At 27.6% G+C, this 21,409-nt stretch overlaps 2 protein-coding genes across 6 annotated transcripts in view; one reads left to right on the forward strand and one right to left on the reverse strand.

Annotated features, from left to right (window-relative positions):
• LOC126746405 (cAMP-specific 3',5'-cyclic phosphodiesterase) overlaps positions 1-21,409 on the reverse strand; it is a 415,679-nt gene that overhangs the window by 280,029 nt on the left and 114,241 nt on the right. The window contains exon 1 of one of the 5 annotated variants that reach the window (XM_050454653.1): positions 9,995-10,257. The exons of the other annotated variants lie outside the window; for them this stretch is intronic. Within the exon in view, the coding sequence (XP_050310610.1) occupies positions 9,995-10,095 (101 nt within the window). The 5' untranslated portion in view covers positions 10,096-10,257. Of the gene's footprint in view, positions 1-9,994; positions 10,258-21,409 lie in introns of those variants that run through there. 5 annotated transcript variants of the gene reach the window in all.
• On the forward strand, positions 2,221-7,329 carry LOC126746408 (short-chain dehydrogenase/reductase family 16C member 6-like). Its single transcript, XM_050454662.1, has 7 exons — positions 2,221-2,380; positions 2,437-2,587; positions 3,929-4,083; positions 6,312-6,489; positions 6,542-6,702; positions 6,909-7,121; positions 7,177-7,329. Coding segments are annotated over exons 1-7 (969 nt in total). The 5' UTR covers positions 2,221-2,378; the 3' UTR covers positions 7,286-7,329.

Here is a 21,409-nt window from a genome sequence, read left to right on the forward strand (position 1 = left end):
AGTCACTCAACACTTTTCGAGATTACTGGGATCAGGGAAACAGGTCTATAGTTTGTACTAGTATAATTTACTATATCCATAGGCTGTTCCTTTGATTGATCTATAGAAATTGATATAATAGAATGGTCACTAATTTTAGGAGTTTGATGGACTTTATGCGAAAGAGATTTGTCATTTGAAATTAAATAATAGTCTTAATTATTTGATTAAACCCATTGGTATTAATGATACTCAATAATTTGTTACTATAAAGACTGTTTTTTAATAAATCAAAATTAAAATCCCCAAGAATAATGTTGGTGCCATTAAATCCACTAACTTGCTCTAAATATTCCCCAAAAAACTCTATAAATTTGGCATCTTGTTTCTGAGGCGAATGGTACAAAACAAAGCACAAATATTTACCTCCACCCGTAGATAGCTCAAAAGACAACAACCAGACATAATCATCAATAGACAATACAGACCCCACCTTATATCTAATATGGTTTCTAATAAGGGCCAAGACCTGAATCTGTTCTACTGTTGTTACTAGTGCATTGCTCCAAATTGTACCCATCAATAATCAACTCACATGGCTTAATAACCGGTGTTACGTGAGTCTCACTCAAAAGCAAGATCTTAGGCCTCCAGTCTTTACTAGTAAAATAATGTTATCTTTGTTGTTTAGATAACCTTGGCAATTAAAATAAACAACGTTGGTGTTAAGTGCAATATTTAGGTCTAATTGCTACTTAATATATTTATGCTTTTGTAACTCTTCAATTCGCTTATAGGAATCGCAACTAGTTACATCCCAAGAAGCGTGATTGACGTTTAGCCTAAGACCATACTTTTCATTAGATACTACGCAGTTGATACAGTTAACGCTACTTACATTACATTCTTTAACACCATGGGGTCCACTACACTTTGCACACACATTATTTTCTTTACACTTTTTCAGTAAATGACCATACCGACAGCACTTGAAACACCTTCACTTTTTATTGCTTAAAGAAAATCAAATTATGTCTTAAATCCTTTGGCCATATTTAAAAGGTGATAAAACTATGATTTTTTCTTAATTTTTGGCCCAATATCAGCTTTTTTTACATAATTTTAAATAATTATTCACTGACCTAAAATTCTAGCTTTATTGCTTAAAGAAAATCAAATTATGACTTAAATTCTTGGGCCAAAATCAGTTCTTTGGATATAATTTTAAATGATTATTTACTGATATAAAATTTGAGCTTTTCTATTTAGAAAAATCTAAATTCTTTGGCCATATTTGAAAAGAGATTTCTTAATTTTCTTAATGATTTTTTCTTAATTTTTAGCTCAAAATTAGCTCAAAATCAGCTTTTTTGACATAATTTTATATGACCATTTACTGACCTAAAATTTCAGCTTTTCTGCTTAAAAAAATTTATGACTTAAATCCCTGGGCCATATTTAAAAGGTTATAAAACTATGAATTTTTCTTAATTTTTGGCTGAAAATCAGCTTTTTGAACCTAATTTTAAATAAGTATTTTTTGACCTAAAATTTTAACTTTATTGCTTAAAAAAACCAAATTATGACTTAAATTCTTTAGCCATATTTAAAAGGTTATAAAACTACCTATTTTTCTTGATTTTTGGCTCAAAATCAGCTTTTTGGACATAATTTTAAATGATTATTTTTTTACCTAAAATTTTAGATTTATTGCTTAAAAAAATCAAATAATGGCTCAAATATTTTTCCATAGTTGAACGGTCATAAAATTATAAATTTTTTTATTTCTTTGGGTCAAGGTGTGCTCTTATTCAAGATTAAGACGTTGGTACTAGGCTAGTTACTTCAATATCCTAATAAAAAAAAATTAAATAAAATATTGGCTAAGTATGGAAAATAAGCATCACCTAATTCTATTTCTATTATTTACAATCATCTAAAATTACTTGTATTTATTACATAATTAGACGTTACGATATATTCTATCTTTTACATTTCTGTTAGAGGAAATGTAAAAGATAGAATATATATAGAATTATACTTAGATTAGAGGGTTACATTTTAAGAATGGTTTATGGGTTAAAAGGCTTTTATATGTATTCTTTTAATTTCATTTTACATTCTTCGTATAAATTTATTTTATGTTCTAAACGTGGTTTCCTGGTTGAGCTCTAAAACCTTTATATATTTTATCTACAATTTTTTTTAAGTTATATAAGCCGAGGCTTAAGATTATTTTAATCAAGACAACGTTCATTTATTATAATTCCTTATGAATAATTTTTTATCTTAAAAGTTAACTTTATCTTTCCTTATTATTTGGATTGATTAAAAGTCAATGATAATTGGTCCTCGAATCATACTCGCGTTAACAAGTATCGGCTAGACACACGAAAAAAATGTACGTATTAAAAAAAATGAAAAATTCATAATTTGATTAAAAGACTTCACTTCTAGGGACACCAAAGAGCTTATACTAGATGCAGTCAACTGCATCCTTAAATTATTGTTCTTCTTTTTCATACTCTTACCATACTTCTACTTCGAGGCATTGATCAACAAATTCACCAAAAAAGAACCGAAATCGGTCAAAGGAGAAATCGTACTGGTAAGTACTATAGACTTTAAGTAAAATTCCTAATTTATTTCCAATCCGTTAATATTTAGATTTAGATTTCATCCGTTAATATCTAAATCTAAATATTAACGGTAAAGTCTGTCTATTTGCTGATGATACTAGTTTTACCTGGAGTAATCCGGATATTTCTACACTTCATAGAACAGTATCAAGTGATTTAACTACTATCAAATCATGGTGCGACTTTAATCTCCTTTATCTCAACATTTCCAAAACTAAAATGTTGTCCTATCAAAATACCTTGCGATCTTTTGTACTTGGTAACGCAACAATTGACGAAGTTGATTCTGTAAAGTTTTTAGGGCTGTTTAAAGTTTTTAACTGTTGACAACTCGTTAAAATGGGACACAAATATTGACTCTTTATCAAGAAAATTAAGTTCCGCTTATTTTGCGTTAAGATCAATTTCTAAGGAGCTTAGCCTGTCTACTTGTAGAACAGTTTATTTTGCCCTTTTTGAATCGCACCTTCGATACGCCCTTCCATTCTGGGGTGCATGTAGTGCAACTCAATTTGACCGTATTTTTAGACTACAAAAGAAAGCTTTACGTTATACACTGAGACTTAAATGTAGAAGTCATTGCCAGCATTTCTTCAAAAAATTTTATATATTAACTCTTCCATCTTTATTCATATTTGAGTCCGTTTGTCTAATACGCAAACACGGTTCAGCATCTGATAGGCCTTCCAATAGTTATCCACTTAGAAACAAGAAACATGATCTATAACTGCCTACCCACCATTCAAAGTTGGTCAAAAGTTGCATATTATATAATGCAAAAAAAATGCACAATCATCTGCCATTGAAAATTAAATCCATCACATCTTTTTTTGCATTTCGTAAAGCATTAAAAGCATTCTTACTGGAGAGAGCTTTTTACACAGTTAACGATTTTTTTTGTAATTATTGATTTGAAATTTCGCACTAGCTGATTATGTATTTTTACTATCTGTACATGTTTAGGTATACTGCTTTGTGTAGTTATTTTAGTATTTTTTATAATTTTTTACTTTTTTAAACATTTTTTAAATTTTTTTTTATCATAGAGATTTTTTAATGATTTTTTTTATAATATTTTTGACTACATACAATTTTTAAATTGTATTAATCTGTATATATTGTAGATATTCTATTCTATTTATTTATTTTTTTTTTAATTTTGTTTTGTTTTTCTTTTCTTTAATTGTGTTTTGTTTATATTTTTGTATCTTTTTTGTTTTACAGCTTTGTCTACAAATTGTAACAATTTCTTGACAATAAAGCATTGATTGATTGATTGATTGATATTTAATTTAATTTAATAATTTTAGATCACTGGCACCGGTCGAGGTATAGGAAGACTATTGGCAATAAAATATGCCAAAGAGGGAGCCACTGTGGTCTGTTGGAACAGGACCGAGGAACTTAACAATAAAACTGTCGAGGAAATTAAACAGCTTGGATATCCCAATGTATATGGTTATAAGTAAGTTCCATATTCTGGAAAATCTTTCTTAAGAAAGCATAATGGCCTCAGTCAAGGATCCTTGCTTTTCCAGGTCTGAGTTTTCTGGATTTAGGCAGGGTAAATGAGGATAAAAGAGATTTCACATAAGTAGTTTCTTTCTCACTAATTTTTTTTCAGGATCCTGTTAAAATCAAAACTTTCTACCTTGATTATTTAGCTCTCTCTTAGACTCATTACAGGCAATAGATGCTTTCATTTTCTTAGTTGTTTTCTTTTGTGATTTTTCTGGTCTCAAATATTATCCAGAAAAAGTTAAAGTTTTCTTCCAGGTTTTCCTAGAAAAAACTTCTATGCAAGGTTTCTTCCAGGAACTCTTTTTCTCTCTCTTTATCCATTTCTGGAGAGAGTACCTCTTTCATATTTAAAAAATCTTTTACTCCTCAGTTCTCCTATTCTCTTTCTAGTTTCTTTCTTTAGTTTCTTAAAATTTCTTTAAGTTGTCTTCGAAAATATATTTTTTTTATTCTCCTTTTTGTTGTAGTTAAATTTTTAAATCGAAAGTCTTTTGCAATATTTTCTTTTCTGTCATCGCTTTACTTCTTTATCTGATGTCTGTTCTTTATCATCTTTCTTCCTCATAATACATCGAAAGACCTTAACAAATATCCTTTTTCTTGCTATCCTTATTTTTTTTCTTGTGATTGTTCTTGGCCATTTCACTATTTTTCACGATATTTTGGTTGGACTAATTAAAGTTTATTATATTTTATATCATTATTTAATGTCAATGTTCTTTGCACTTTCTTTTTCATTCATCTTCATTCCTTTCTTCTTTTTGTTTCTTTTTTCTGAGTGAATCTGAGGAAGAGGGAATGGTATTCTTCATCTTTTTGACTATATTCACCATCATTATCATCATCTTCATCTTCTTTTAAAGTATATAGCTGTAAGTAAGTTATAAATACTGGAAAGTCTTCCTTAAGAGCATGAAGTCCCAATCCTGGGTTTTCTGGATTCAAGCAATTTTAGGATAAATGAAAATAAAAGAGCATTAAATTATTTTTTCGAAAATCTTCTTAAAATTTTTGATTCATCATCTCTCTTAGACTCATTACAGTCTCTTATTATGCGTTCATTTCTTTAGTTGTATTTTTTATTAATTTTCCTTTGAACAGAAAAAATTGAAGTCTCTTGGAGGCTTTCCTGGATTTCTTCCAGGAATTATTTTTCCAGCTCTTTATCCATTTCTAGCCTCTTGTACGCCATAAAATTTTTCTATCTTTTACTCTTCTGTTTCCCATAGTTATTTTTTTTCTCTTTTCATTGTGTCTCCTAAAATTCATTTAAGTTGTCTTCGAAAGTATTCCCTTTCTTTTCTTTCGCCTCTTTTTGTGGTTGTTCTTAGTTCATCATCTCTCTTTTTCTCTTCTTGTCTTGGAATTATCTCCCTTCTTTTTTTATTTAGTCTTTCTTTTTAATCCTTCTTCATGTTGGATTGTTTCTCCTCAATTTTTTTTGATTCTTACTATTTTTTCCAGAATCTTCTAAAATCAATATTTTTTTTCTGGATTAATCAGCTCTTTCTCTCTCAAACTCATTACAGTTACTTATCGTAGTTATCGTTAGTCTTCGTTATTTAATTTCCTGGTTTCTAATGCTATGTAAAAAAAAAATAAAGTTTAATCCTGAAAGGCTTTAAAAATCTTCTATCTTTTACTCTTCTGTTGTTTATAGCTTATCTTTTTCTCTTTTCTCCATTGAGTTTCTTAAAATTCCTTCAAGTTTTTTTTTGAACGTATTTTTTTCCTTTTTCTCTTTTTTCACGTCGGCTTCTTATCAAGTTTCTTTTTTTATTTCTTGTTTAAATGTCTCTTCGTCTGATGTCAATTCTTCCTATTTCATCGTCTCTCTTCTTTACATTACTTCAAGAGGTTTTAAAAGATTCCCTTCTTTATTTATTTCATCCTAATTCTTGCCGTTTCTCTTATGTCCTTATTTTTTTCCTTCTTGGTCATTTCACTCTTTTACATGATGTTATATTTGAAATTTATTATACTTTTCTCTCTGTTTTTCTTCGCACTCACTTACTTCTTAAATAATCAAACTTAACTTCTATTTAAATGTTCTTTGTCTGTCCTCATATATTTTCTGCTCAGGTTCTTGTTTTTGCTAAGCGAGTCTGAGAGAGAAAGCAAGTCTTCTTCTTTAATATTTTAATCACCATCATCATCTTCTTTCTCTTTCAGAGTAGATGTATCAAACAGAGAAAACGTAATGCAAACGGCCCAACAAGTGCGAGAACAAGTCGGCGATGTGACGATATTAATAAACAACGCAGGCATAATGCCCCACCACTCGTTCCTGGATCACACCGAGCAGGAAATCAGGAAAATAGTGGACACTAACTTAATGGGACACTTCTGGGTAAAACTCTCCTTCTCGCTAACTTAACGGTCTTTACTACTGCTATTTTCAGACCATCCAAGCATTTTTACCTGCAATGAAGAAGAACAATAAGGGGCATATCGTCGCGTTATCTTCAATGGCTGGTAGATTAGGGCTTATGAACTTGGTCCCTTATAGTGCTTCCAAGTTTGCCATCAGAGGGCTTATGGAAGGGTTACAGGAAGAATACAGGTAAGAATTCGTAATATTACCCAATAATATTAAGGTTATGAGTAATAAGCGATTTGATAGCGTTATCTCGGTTTATTTTTGATAAATAGATAAGGATGGTTGAATATATGTTTGCTTTATATGATTCAATTTAAAATACACTTGAGGAGGGTCGAAACTTCCTCCGAAATGTCCCTGGAATGTTTTTATTTATTAATTTTTTTTAGGCGGATTCCTAATAATAACGTACATTTTACCACCATCTACCCTTATATGGTGGACACCGGTTTATGTAAATATGTGGAAATTACCCATCCATCATTGTTAAAAATGTTAAAAGCTGAAAAAGTGTGCGAGGAAATTTTCCAGGCACAAACCCTTAATAAAACTCACGTGAGGCTAGACAAATTTGTGGATATCTTCGGTAGTATTAAGGAAATGTACGCGGTTTGTTAATATTTAATGTATTTTATTTATTGATTTGTATGTTTTCAGGTATATACCAACCAGGGCGGCCGAATACTTGTCGGATAACTTTAGGACCGATTTGCTCTCCGATTTGGAAATGGACCAAAACGGACTGGAAACCAATAAAACCAAATAAATTTTTTTTAATAAATTATTTAAGAAAATAAACGATTAATTGGCCATCTAGTTGTTCGCAGTAAAACTACTGCAATATTCCCGCCATTTTTGCTAGAGAAAGCTTCTCGGGAAAGCCGAGCTTTCGGTCGACGGCTTTGGAAAATCGCCATTAGGTGGCGGTATCAGTATGAATTTTCTTTTATTGGGAAATAAGGGCTTTTCTTGAAGCAAATATTTGTCATACATCCGATTATAAGCCGGCTTTTTATTAATAGTAAATTGGCATACTTTGATGGACAGTAAAATGCCATTAATTAAACGTTTCTTATAAAAAAACAAATTAATTAAACTCGACCAAGTTTTTGACTCAAAATAAATTTATTTGTTGCCATAATGTTGCTATAATTTTAGTTATTAAGTATCAGAAATATTTTTAAAATAAGCCATATTAAAGCCAAAGCATAGCCAGTTATATTCAGGATGTACATTTAGACGTAAAATAGGAAAAATGGAATAAAAATATTTAATTTATAGCAAGTACTTGATTTTAATAAGAAACGAATTTAAGGGGTTAAAAAGTAGCAAAAATAACTTTTTTATAGCCACTTTTTACGGGTTATGATTATTTTTTTAATTTAGGTTATTTTTGGGCCCCAATACTCTAGTTATAAAGTAGGAAAATAAGTTAAAAAATTGTTTTTTATATTTTTAAATTAATTCAAATTATGGCTTAAATATGTCTCATTATTTGTAAATTATGTGTCATTATTTCAGTCAAAAGTAAGTTTAAATGACAGTTTATTGAGGTGAAAATTGACTTATTTGCTTAAAAAAAATTATATTAAGGCTCAACTACGTAGGTCATAAACCTACGATTTTTTAAAGTTTCTGAGTCAAAATTAGCCTTTTTGACTCAAATTAAAGACAAAATAGTAGCAGCATGTAATTTTAGTCATAATTTATTTTTTTTTCTCTTATAAGCCAATTTTTCTCTCAGTCTCATGATATTTTCAAAAGAAAATTGAAGCCACTTTTTAGAGAATTTTTCAGCAAATATCAATTTTTCCCAAAAATCGATTTTTCAAATGTGCATTCTTCCTTCTAAAATCGATTTTTCACAATTCTGACATAACTAGATTTTACAAATTCTAACACAATTTCCTTCTTTAGCAAGCATTTGCTACTCAATCTATTTTTTTTAAATTAAAGTAAATTGAGAAAAAGTATTTTTAAAAATTGCTTGTGTCATCATTATGAAAAAAATTTTATAAGGATGTTTTAAAAAGCTTATTGCACCCTGGGTGATAAAATAAAAAAAATTAATTTTGATATTTTTGCTAAAAATTTTAATTTTCTCAAAAATAGATCAGTTTTCAAAAAATCCCTCATAGCTCCTTTATTATGCAATTTAGAGCAAAAAATATTGCAGATTTCTTTAGTCACCCTGCTATAAAATCCAATGTAAAAGCAGAAACACCAATTTTCTTCCAGGTTCCAGGGAAAACTGGGAAAATATGAAAATCAACATTTTCTCGAGAACATTTATACATAAAAAACTTATTTTTCAAATATTAGCTCTTATCAAAGGGAGCAATTTCAATTTTGCCCTAAATATCATCAAATTAAATTTTAATTTTGAGCCAATAATTGAAATTAAACTGCCATTTACTATTTTTTTTTAAAATAAGTGATAACTCAAATATTATGGCCATTATTCAATCATAGGATATGGTTATTTTAGGTTAAAATAAAGCTTACTATTTATTTGTTTTAATCTAAATTTACCATATAATGACCCTCTTATGATATTATATAGATCATTAGTTGCCTAACTTGAAATCTGGCCAATAAGTTTTGGCCTAATTAAACTGTTTTTTCTGATCCTTTTAACCTGTAAGAGCATTAATTTGGCCACTTACTTCCATACGATACACAACTGCTAATAATGAGCTAATTGGTTGTACTCTCATCATCGCATAAACTTAATAAGTTATTAAAAGGCGCCATAAATACGACCGCAACGTAAACTATATTTTAGTAATTTTAATAAATTATTTTTTATTTTATTTTTAGCGGCTAGTTAAATTGGCAAAATTAATTGATTTATATTATGTTTTATTTGTTGTTCTATATGGACGAATGTTAAGTGGCATCTGTTGTTTACCACCGTCGGAGTTTTTATTGGTATAAATATCTTATTTATTAATTGTTATTTTAACTTGAATTTATAAAATAAATAGCAAACAGTTTCATAAACGTATGCAATTTCTTTTTAAATAAATAAATAAATAAATAGTGCCTTCGTGAGCGAAAACTGTATAATATAAATAAAGGGCAATCATGTTCATTTGAATTATGCAATAATAAATTATAAATAATTATGCAAAAGTTAATCATGCTTATTAGGATGCTGAGGTCAAATTTTAAACCGCATTAAATATAAGTGTGTCATATCCATTTAAATTATGCATTTCTTCAAGTTCATAAATAATCTTCCTGCATTAAATTTATTATAAATTTTGTCCAGCACTATTTCTTAAGTTCTAAATACTAACTTAAAGTGTGCACATTTATCGAGATTTTAATTAATTTTTGCCTAAATTTCCATGATTTTTTATGGAATTTTAGACTTTTTAGATTTAAAAAGGTTTTGCAACTATAGATATACTTCCAGAGAAAATCAGAAGTGGGATTTAACAATTTAAACTCAGAAGTATAATTTCCTCACCCCTTCTGGATATCCGATCCAATAACAACAGTCCAACCACGCCTGCGTCTTAGCACCCTCTGCTCGAAAGCAGCGAAATCGTCATTTTTCCTCCTGAACATTATGTCACTGGAATTTATTTGTATTTTTTCTTTAAATGCGTCACATAACTTCACTAAATCACCTTTTTGGCGCGATTTTTTTTTTGTTTACACTCCACGACGTACCTGACTACGTCACTTGATTTTTTTCAAAAAAAAAATAAAATCAACACGTTTGTCGCCACTTTCGAATACTACTAAATGAGGCGACAGCTGTTGAATTTGTTTTCGGGATATTTTTGATGTACTGGGAGTGTTCCAAGATTGGGTCAATATTAATATACCGGGGAATAGTAAAAAGATGATTTTAAAGCAGGTAATGCGACTTGATTTATTACTGTGGCTCTGGATCGAGTAATAAATCAAACGTGCCAGACAGTAAGCCGGAAAAAGTGCTGAGTACGCTGTCTCGCCTAATAAAATCACTTTTTCTTTACAGTCTGGATACAAACATATGCATTTTAATGTAGTTTTTTAGTGGTAAAAGTATAATGGAATAAAAGTCCCCTATATATTGTATACTAAAACTTTTTAATAATGCTAAGTAACTTTTGTAATTTGCATTTTTTTTTTTTGAAATTTTTAATGTGTCCCCGTAGTGAAATGCTCGAACGTCCTCCCATTGAAGTTAAGTTTTATAATTAAACCACCAAGTATAAAAATAGACTTTGATATCCCGAGTTTGTCACCGAGTTGTAGGACGACACAAATATTTTGGCAAGCGTTTTAATATTTTGGAATAAATAGTTTTTTGGGTATTTTTTTACGTTAGAAAATGTGCGTGTAAGGTGCTAATAAGCTGTTTTTTTTTTGAAAAATTCACACTTTAATTTTTTCTAATAAATAATTTGAATTTCTTGAGAAAAACAAGAAAGTCGAAGAAAAAATGGATTTTTATTTTTTCCTCAACTGCCTGAAGTAAATAAATCACTTTTGCATTTTCCAGGCGAGTTTTAGTTCTGTTCCAGGGCATTATCATGACAATTTATAGTGATTTTTCGTCTCTTCTTAATAATTTATATTTATTTGTTGCGTTTTTTAATTGAAATAATAATTTTTTTCCTCAACTGCCTGGAATAAATAAATAATTTTTTAAGAATTATTAATTAATTTTTTTTAAAATATTATTTCTTGTTTGGAGTTTTTCTATATTTTCACCCTCAGCATCGGAAACTTATTCAAATCCTATTTTTCTTTAATGCGGATTTCTCTATTTCACTTTTGTGTAAAACATAATATTTCCAGTATTTTTTCTAGAAAATGAATTAAAATTAAAAAATCATATTACAAAATTGTAAATTTTTGAAAAAATTTATTAGTATCAAAAAATGCTTGGAAACTTAAATTTTTTTAATTAATTTGCCTAACTTTCCGATGTAAAATTCAGACATTTATTAGATTATTATTATTATTTACCACATTTTTTATATATTTGGAGAAAATTACTTGTCTTTGATTATTCAATATTTTCTCTATTTTAACGTGAATTTTGCAAAATTTTATACCAGTTATTGGATTTTTTTAGTAAAAACAAGAAAAAGAAATAAAAAATAAAGTCTTGAAGTAATTTCTTGAATATAATTTCTCTGAAATTTGCATGTACTAGCCAAAAAAAAAAACTTGGTCAGAAAGACAGTAAAAAGACAGAAGAAAGTAATTTTGGAATGATACATTGCTATTTTATGACTAATATTTATCACTTTTAGTCAAAATTTATAAGCAAATTAAAAAAATAATAATTGAATTTTTAAACAGTGTTTTAATTAAATTTTGATTAAAATTTGTCTATACTAGTCAAACAAATTCATAATAGCGCATACTTTTTGACTAAAATATTACTATTTGCTGACTAAAATTACCAGTTTTTGGCCAACAATTGACTGAAAATTAAAAACAGTTTCTATTTATATTTTGGAAAAATTTGCATATACCGGTCAATAAAATTAAAAATACAAACAAAAAGCATCTCTTGGCATTATGCGATATAACTGGAAAGACAATAGTTTTGAGAAATCTGAATCAAAATCCAGCGTTGAATATTCATCAAAATAAGAAATCCAAAAATTTTCTAAGCCATAGCTATTCACCAAAATTAGGAAATTCTTTGTTTTTTCCAGGCACACACACATATTTTCACTTAAATCACGAAATTTCTCATATTTCCAGACAGTACAATTCTCACTCAAAATTGGAAAATTTCTTGATGATTAAATTTTGGTCAAAACTTGCATATACTTGTCAAACAAATTTATAATAGCACATACTTTTGACTAAAATATTAATATTTTGTGACTAAAATTACCAGTTCTTGGCCAAAAATTGACTGAAAATTAAAACAGTCTTTTATTTATATTTTGGTGAAACAAATTCATAATAGCACATACTTTTAAAATTTGCATATACCGGTCAATAAAATTAAAAATATAAACAAATAGCATGTATTGGCATGATGCGAAATAATCGGAAAACGACAAAAATTTAAGAATCCTGAAAAAAAAATCCAGCGTTGAATATTAATCAAAATACGAAATTCAAAAATTTTCTAGTACATGCAGTCCTCACCAAAATTAGGAAATTCCTTGTTTTTTCCAGGCAAACAAATTTTCACTTAAATCACAAATTTTCTCATATTTCCAGGCAGTACAATTCTCACTCAAAATTGGAAAATTTTTTGATGATTAAATTTTGATCGAAACTTGCATATACTTGTCAAACAAATTCATAATAGCACATACTTTTGACTAAAATATTACTATTTTCTGACTAAAATTACCAGTTTTTGGCCAAAAATTGACTGAAAATTAAAAACAGTTTTTTATTTATATTTTGGTCAAAATTTGCATATACCGGTCAATAAAATTTAAAATATAGTCAAAGATCATCTCTTGACATGATGCTATATAACTGAAAAAACGACAATAATTTAAGAATTTTGAAAAAAAAAATCCAGCGATGAATATTCGTTAAAATACGAAAATCAAAACGTTTCGTGGTGATACAGGATTCACCAAAATTAGAAAATTCCTTGTTTTTTCTAGATATAAAAATTTCAAAACTTAAATCACGATATTTCTCATATTTCCAGGCAGTACAATTCTCACCAAAATTGGAAAATTTCTTGTTTTTTCCTGTCATGACAATCTTTGCAAAAATCACGAAATTTTGCTTTTTCAAACTTATAAAACTGGTAAGGAAGCAAAAAAAATCGAAATTTTGTTTGCTTGTTCATCTTTAACAAAATTTTCAAAGGTACAGTTTTTCTCATTTTCTTCCAGACCCATTTTCAAACATTCAAAAAAATTGAATTTCTCGAAAATTTTAGAATATATCATTTTCAAGTTGAGCTGAATTCGAAATGACTGGAAAAGGGTTCTGAGGCTTGGATTTTTCCAATTTTCGAAAAAATCATTGTTTTTATGTTTATTATTTAACATATTCTATTTCATCTTTTTTTAGCATTTAATCATTAAGGAATTGTAAACAACAAACCTTAAGAAAAATTAAAAAAACATTTAAAAAGTCTATAGGCCAAAAAATCTGGACACAAGAGAATTTTAAATCAACCAATTAGCATTTTTAGTACATAGTGAAAGGGTGAAATTCTATATTTTTAATAGAAGTAAATTTACCAAATTTATCCTTATCAATCTTTTCCTATCCTCATGGATAAATACGCTTATTAATGACGATTATTCTTTATTAAACTTCTTGAAAATAGATCATAGATCAAAAGACCGTTAAGAAAAGCATTATTTTTTTGACTATATATTTAGAGTTTTAGACAGTTTTTGGCCAAAATTTGCAAAAAATAAAAAAAAGCTTAAAAGAGTTTCCTAATTATAATTTAGTCAATATTTTCATGCACCAATCAAAAAAGAATCAAAATATGGTCAAAAAGACGCGATTTTTGACTAAAATTTCAGTCTATCTATCATTTTCAGTATTGCTCAATAATTGGCTAGAAATTACGAAAATTTCAAATTTTACCGCTGTTTTGATGATTAAAATTGCATTTTTTATGATTTTTTGAAGAAAATTTGAAAATCCGGCCAATAATGAAAAGTTGCCACATGCAATAAAAAGAAATCAGATGAATAAACTGATGGATTCATAGACGAAGAATAAGATAAATATGACGTCATTAATATATTTAAGGTAAAGTACAATATACAAAATAATAATAAAGAAATAACCTGAATTTTTTTAAAAATTTGGAAACTAGTCATTTTTAAATTAAGCGTAAGTCGAAGGCCTATAAATTCAATCCAGATGCCTGGAAAAGGCTCCGTTAAAATGCGAAATTTTATTTTTCTAGTAATTTTCTGAAGAATAAGGTTAATAAGGCAATTTTATACCAAAAATTTTATACTCTAAGGAAATGATACCTCTAAGACTCTTCCTATTTATCCACATAAAACCAAAAGTGTAATAAATACTATGAGTACATTGCATAGAGCTAACAAAACTGTAGCTCCATTAGTACCTCAAATGTCATATGATTCCAAATTAAGTTAAAGAAATTAAAAAAAAAATTACAATTTTAATTTGAAATTGGATCAAAATTGGAATTAAAATCGTAGGTTTTAAAATTAATTTAATTAGATCGTGGTTTCATATGTAAAAAAATTAATATGCCCGTCTATTAAAACTTGTATTCATATCATTTAATAAATTGTGCAAATGTGTATAGTTAGTTATAGATGTATGGACTTTTCCTTTTTTTTTAGTTTTTGCAGCATTTTAACTGGCGTTTCTGTACAATTAAACTATTATATTTTAAAAACAGTGCTTTAAATCATAATTTTGCAGGAATAACTTTTTTTTCCAAATTAAATGGAGAATCTAACAGTTGACTTCTTATAAAAAAATATATGATCACCTCGCAGATTTGAGACCAAAAATAACCAAGTCTCGCCGTATGCTACGCCACTGGCAATTTTTTTTTAAACTGGCTTCATCAGTAATTGATAATTCACTACAGTAACCTGCATGCGAAATTTAATTAAAATTGAGCAAGTAGTTTAAAAGTTATAATAAATAAACGAATAATTATTCTTAACTTTAACACTCTGTATCTTTGTTATTAAACATTTGTGAGAAAAATTTTATAATGAAAGTCTGTTTCTTTTTCAATTCTCTATCATGAATTAAAATTAATGACGTTTGAACTATACCACCCTGTATAGACAGTTTTTGGCCAAAATTTGCAAAAACTTAAAAATAGAGTTTCTTAATTATAATTTAGTCAATATTTACATACACCTATCAAACAAAAATCAAAAAGACGTGATTTTTGACTAAGATTTTAGGATATTTACCATTCTTAGTTTTGCTCAAAAATTGGCTGAAAATTACGAAAATTTCAAATTTTAATTCTGATTCTTTGAAGAAAATTTAAAAATTCGGCTAAATATGAAAAGTTGCCACATGCAATAAAAATTTAAGGAACTGGGCTGTTTTTTTATACCTTATATAATTACCGGACAAAAAAAATACCATTCGTGACTTATTGGCCTTATTTCTCCAATTATAAAAAAAAAACATATAACTTTTGCTTTTTTTTCCTAAATCAGTAAAACTAACAAAACTGCTAAACCACCAATAATTTCCCTTTAATAACACACGTAACAGTTGGCCATTATCCTTCGCTCATTTTCCCAATTTTTTCCTCAAAAACTTTCCCAATTTACGACGACGAGCGGATCGAAAGTCGAGCCTTTTTCCGCCCCCGTTAATAAAATTCGGAAAGTTTGATTTTCTCATCAAACAATAATAACAACAACAACGTTATTTAGTACCTACGCTCATACAAAAATAAATATAAGCAAGCAGAAAAATCAAACAAAGCGATTCGTTCTTCCTACGTGTTTACGTAAGAATAAAGAAAAATCGAGGAGGGAAATGTATCAAATCGCAAACAAATTCCCGGGATTTCAAACCGCCCTTGTTTTCCTTTGCCATTCGTTAATCCAATTTATCCAAATTGGTCAGGGGAACACTCTGTGTGCTTTTATCGGGATATTGATACAACGGAATCGGGAAATTGGCTAACGAAGAGCTTTTTTAAGCTCTCTTTTTTTTGGATACAAAAGGTTGAATATCGTGTAAGAGAATGTACATAAAATGACTGGATGGATAAAAATGCTTAAACCCTAAAAATATTTAACTTCCACAACTACTGGTTTCTTATAAAAAAAAATCCATGACCTTTTTTTCGATGTTCACCCTTCTTGGGCCCCACCCGTAATAATCGAAAAGTTCGCCTGTTTAAGATAAATTTCACGCAACACGTTCGCCTTATCGCACATTTCAAATTGCCAGACCCTTGGAAGTGCCTCTATCTATTAATAGAACTATTTATAGTAGGGCTTCCTGATCGGTTTCTTTAGTTTAGAAAGACTGTGCCAATATCAGATGCATAACTTAAATGGAGACGATTATCCTAGTTTTTTTTCTTGGATTTAAATGTAATAAATTATATTTAAAAATATAACTTATTACACTAAAATTTTGATAAACATGCAGATTTCACCACACTTGATAACCCACAATTTAGTTTAAAGGGTTGACACTCTCGAATGCCTTCTTTAGATTTGGTCCTTTTATACTGTAGATTAAGTTTAAAGAAGAACTAAATTATTTTAAGTTTTTTTGATGTTAGAAAACTAGGATTTCAAGATTTTAATATCAACTAAAAAATTATTGACTTAAGCGTTAGGATTTTTTAGGATAGGAGCTTGTGATTTTAAGTTTTTAAGAAAAATTCAATATTTTTAATATTCATTTAAAGTTTTTCCAAAGTTAGAAAATTGGGATTTTAATGTCAACTTAGAAATGAATAATTAAAGCGTTCACATGTTCCAGGGTTAGGAGAATAGGGATTTCAAATTTTTAAGATAAATTTCAAGATTTGCTATATGATTATTTTTAAGATTTTTTATCTACTAGATTAGGATTTCAAGGATTTAAGATAGTTTAATAAGTCTTGAAATATCAAGGTTTTTTTATATTAATTTTAACGATTTTTAAACTCAAAGGTCTTTATTCAATTAAGATTTTAAGAGTTCAAGTTCAGATACAAGATATTAATAATCAAATTTTAAGGATATAAGGGAAGGCTTATTTTTACTCTAGGTGATTAAATGATTAATCTTTCGGGAATATATTTAACATAACAATTATAATTTAACGTTAAAATATTAAGAATTTAACTAACATTTTAAAATTTTGAAAAATAAAGATTTTAACTGTTTAAGGAATAAAGGATTTATGAGAAAATTTAAAATTTTAATTTTTCATATTAGACCCTAGAATTTTCAAGGTTAGGACCTTTCAAGAATTTAGGTTGTATTTAAACAAATTTCAACCTTTGAAGAATAATTAAAATAAATTTTATGTTTAAGGATTAGGAGTTTAAGGCATTATTTTTAAAGAAAAATTTAAATTTAATTTAAACTTAGGTATACATTTAAAATTTTCATGTTTTAAAATCAATTTTAAAATATATGATTTAAACGTTAGGATTTTTAAATATTAAGTTAGATATATCTAAGTGATTAAGGATAAATTTCAAGATTCTTAATATTTGTCCTAAAATTCAAAATTTTTTAACGTTAGGGAGTTTTTTAACATCGAGATTTGTCAAGGATTTGAGAAGAAGTTTAAGGTTTTTCATTAAGGTGTTTAAATGATTTGAATTTCCAAGGAAGAATTGAATATCTTTAATTTTAAACATTTTAGATTAGGACTTTTGACTTAAGATTTTCAAGGGTTTAGGAGAAAATTCCACTTTAGCACTAGCATTTCTTATGGTTAGAAAATTGAGATTTTAACAATTCAAGTTAAGTTTTAAAAATCCTAACATTTAATATAGGCAATGATTAGGATTCTTTAAAATAAATTTTAAGATTTTAAATGATTTGACATTAGGATTTTAAAGATTATTTCTAAAGAACATATTTAGATTTTCAAAATTCATTTTAAACTTAATTTTTTTAAGGTTCAACGTTCAAAATATTAACATAAAATTTAAAATGTATACTTTAAGAGTTAAGATTTTTTAAACCTGAAGATTTAAGGATTGACAATAAATTTCAAGATTTTTAATATTTGTCACCAGCTTTAATATTTTTGGACTAGGATTTCAAGATTTTAAGATCAAGTTGCGAAATTACTATTTTAGAATTTCAAGATTTTATTTAATAATTTTAATGCTTTTTAATCATCCAATTAAATTTTAAGGTTTAAGGATTAATTTGAAAATGTTTATTTAAAAGATCAAGATTTTTGGATGGTTAAATAATTTAGATGCTCTAAACAAATTTCTTATAATTGATCTTAATTCCCTAAAAACCTTAAATAAATAATCAAAAAAAAACGTTAAAATTGATATAAAAAAATCTTTAAATTTTCCTTAAAACTTTAAAATTTTAATGCTTTAACTTTCATAAATTTAGAAGCTTGAAAGGTTAAAATCTAATCAATAATCTTTATCTTGTATAGAAAAATATTTTTGAAATTTATCTTTAGCATTTGAAATTTTAAATTAATAGTTAAAAAACGTTAAAATTATTAATCAAAATCTTGAAATTTATCTTAAAACTTTAAAATTTGTACCTTTTAACCCTAGAAAATCTGGACGCTTTAATTATTCATTTTTAAGTTAATCTTAAGTTCTTAAAACCCTAGTCTTTCACCCTTCGAGAAATTTTAAATTTCAAATTAATATTAAACAATCTTATTTTTATTCCTTGAAAAATATGCCTTAAAATCCTAATGTTTATTAAAAACCTTTAATAACAAAAAAGTTATGCAAAATTTTCGATCTAATAAAGTACATGTTAATGGTAAAAACCGAAATTTCGATTTTTCTCAAAAACAGTAAATTTTTGAGTTTTTGATAATTATGTACAAAATGCCCCTTCACAAGGAGTACTCGACAGTTTTTAAATAAAAGCTCTACCTTTATTAACAAAAAAGTTATGCAAAATTTTCGATCTAATAAAGTACATGTTAATGGTAAAAAAACGAAATTTAAATTTTTCTCAAAAACCGTAAATTTTTTAGTTTTTGGTAATTACGTACAAAATGCCTCTTCACAAGGAGTACTCAAAAGTTTTTAAATGAAAGCTCCATCTTTATTAACAAAAAAATTATGCAAAATTTTCGATCTAATAAAGTACATGTTAATGGTAAAAACCGAAATTTCAATTTTTCTCAAAAACAGTAAATTTTTGAGTTTTTGGTAATTACGTACAAAATGCCCCTTCACATGGAGTACTTGACAGTTTTTAAATGAAAGCTCTATCTTGATTAACAAAAAAGTTATGCAAAATTTTCGATCTAATAAAGTATAAGTTAATGGTAAAAACCGAAATTTCGATTTTTCTCAAAAACAGTAAATTTTTGAGTTTTTGTTAATTACGTACAAAATGCCCCTTCACTAGGAGTACAGTTTTTAAATAAAAGCTCTATCTTTATTAACAAAAAAATCTTAAAAATTATATTTAATTATTTAAATGTTTATATCGTAATGTTTTAAAATTACTTATAAAAATTTTAAATTTATGCCCAAGAAACGTTTTTAAATTTTTTAAAATGTAACATGCATTTCTGAAATCCAAATCTCCTAACCTTTAAAATTTCTAGGACCTAATATGAAAAATGAAAATCTGGAACTTTCCCTTAAATCCTTTTTTCCTTAAAAATAAATTAAAATCCTAATCCTAAGGTCTTCAAACTTTTAAGAGGTTAGTTAAAAATTCAATTTTTTAGAGTTAAATTTTATATTTAAAACATTACGTATGTTGAATTTTTGCTTGCAACATTACATCGCCTAAAACAAAAATCCTAAGTTTCACTTTACATCTTAAAATATAAGCAATCTTGATGGTTTAAACAAATATCTTGTATTTGATCTTTAACTCTTAATTGCGTAATTGAAAAACGTTAAAATTTATGTATTAAATTTATCCTAAAACTTTAAAATCTTAATCCTCTAACCACGAAAAATATTAAAGAAATGAACATTAAAAATCTAAAAATGTCTCTTAAAGCCATGAAAAAATTAATTTTTTTCTTAAAAACTTAACATCCTAATCTTAAAGCATTCAAAATCTTAATCTTTTAACTTAAATCATTATTAATAAAACTTGATATCCAGGATACCATTAAAGACTAAAATATTGAACTTCCTCTTAAATCCCTGAAATTGTATTCTCCTAGTCTAAAAAATCCTAACGCTTAAATCAATAATTTTTTAGTTGATTAGAAAATCTTGAAATTTTAATTTTCTATATCTACAAAAACTTAAAATGGTTTCTGTATTTTTTTAAATTAATATAAAATATAAAATGACCGAAACTAAGGGAGGCATTCAGGAGTGTCAACCCTTTTAATCTAAATTGCGGGTTATCAGGCGAGGTGAAATCCGTATATTTATCAAAAAGGGCCGGTCCACATAAAGAGCTTTTTGTTTCCACGGAAGTTATTCGTAATTTTAAATCCAGATGAATAATTCGAATACAATTTATTACATTTACAGTAGAAGAACGGGATATTCGTCATTAGCTAGTTATTTCGTTGGATATTACGTCACTTTTTGAGTAATAATAAATTTAGAAAATTATAATATAATATTCACGTATTTAGGAAAAACAATCGTATGCATTTAAGTTATGCATTAATTAACAAACTATTGAACTTGAGGCCCTTAACTAATAAACCAATTTGAATAAAGACGACCCATTTATTATACCCTTTTCTTGACAAATTTACAGAGGGCTGAAAAAATTAACTTTTAAAACAAAGGGTAATGCTAAGTTCATTTGGCCCTAAGCCACCTGTTTTGGTTTAATTCGACTGACACAATTTCCAATTCTCCACGCGTTTCTAACTAAAAAAGCCCCCAAGTTAATTACGTTCATTTCTCCCAATATACGAAACAATATTTCCACACCAATACGCTACTAACACTATCATCCCGTTCTGGCGGCGAGGAAAAAAAACCATCCCCAATCGAAACAAATCATGTTTTATCGCCGAATATTTCGCAGATTGAATGGGGCGGTAGAGGCCGCCCCAAAAAGGGCGACGAGAGCGTATTAAAGGGCTGACAATATAACCGTAATAATAGCGGTAAACAAAAAAGGACCGAAAGCGTTATCAGGACCGGCCGCAAAATGGAAAATTTACATCGAAAGCGGAACCGGATTTTGATACATATTCAGGGTAATCATTTGTTCAGCGGGGTTAAATTTTCGGGGGTTTTGGTCAAATTAAAATATATAACACCATATATCTCATTTTAGCTGTTTCCGATATTATCCTTAATTTT

The sequence above is a fragment of the Anthonomus grandis genome, chromosome 17 (genome assembly GCF_022605725.1).
Source record: "Anthonomus grandis grandis chromosome 17, icAntGran1.3, whole genome shotgun sequence".
Taxonomy (NCBI): Eukaryota; Metazoa; Arthropoda; class Insecta; order Coleoptera; family Curculionidae; genus Anthonomus; species Anthonomus grandis.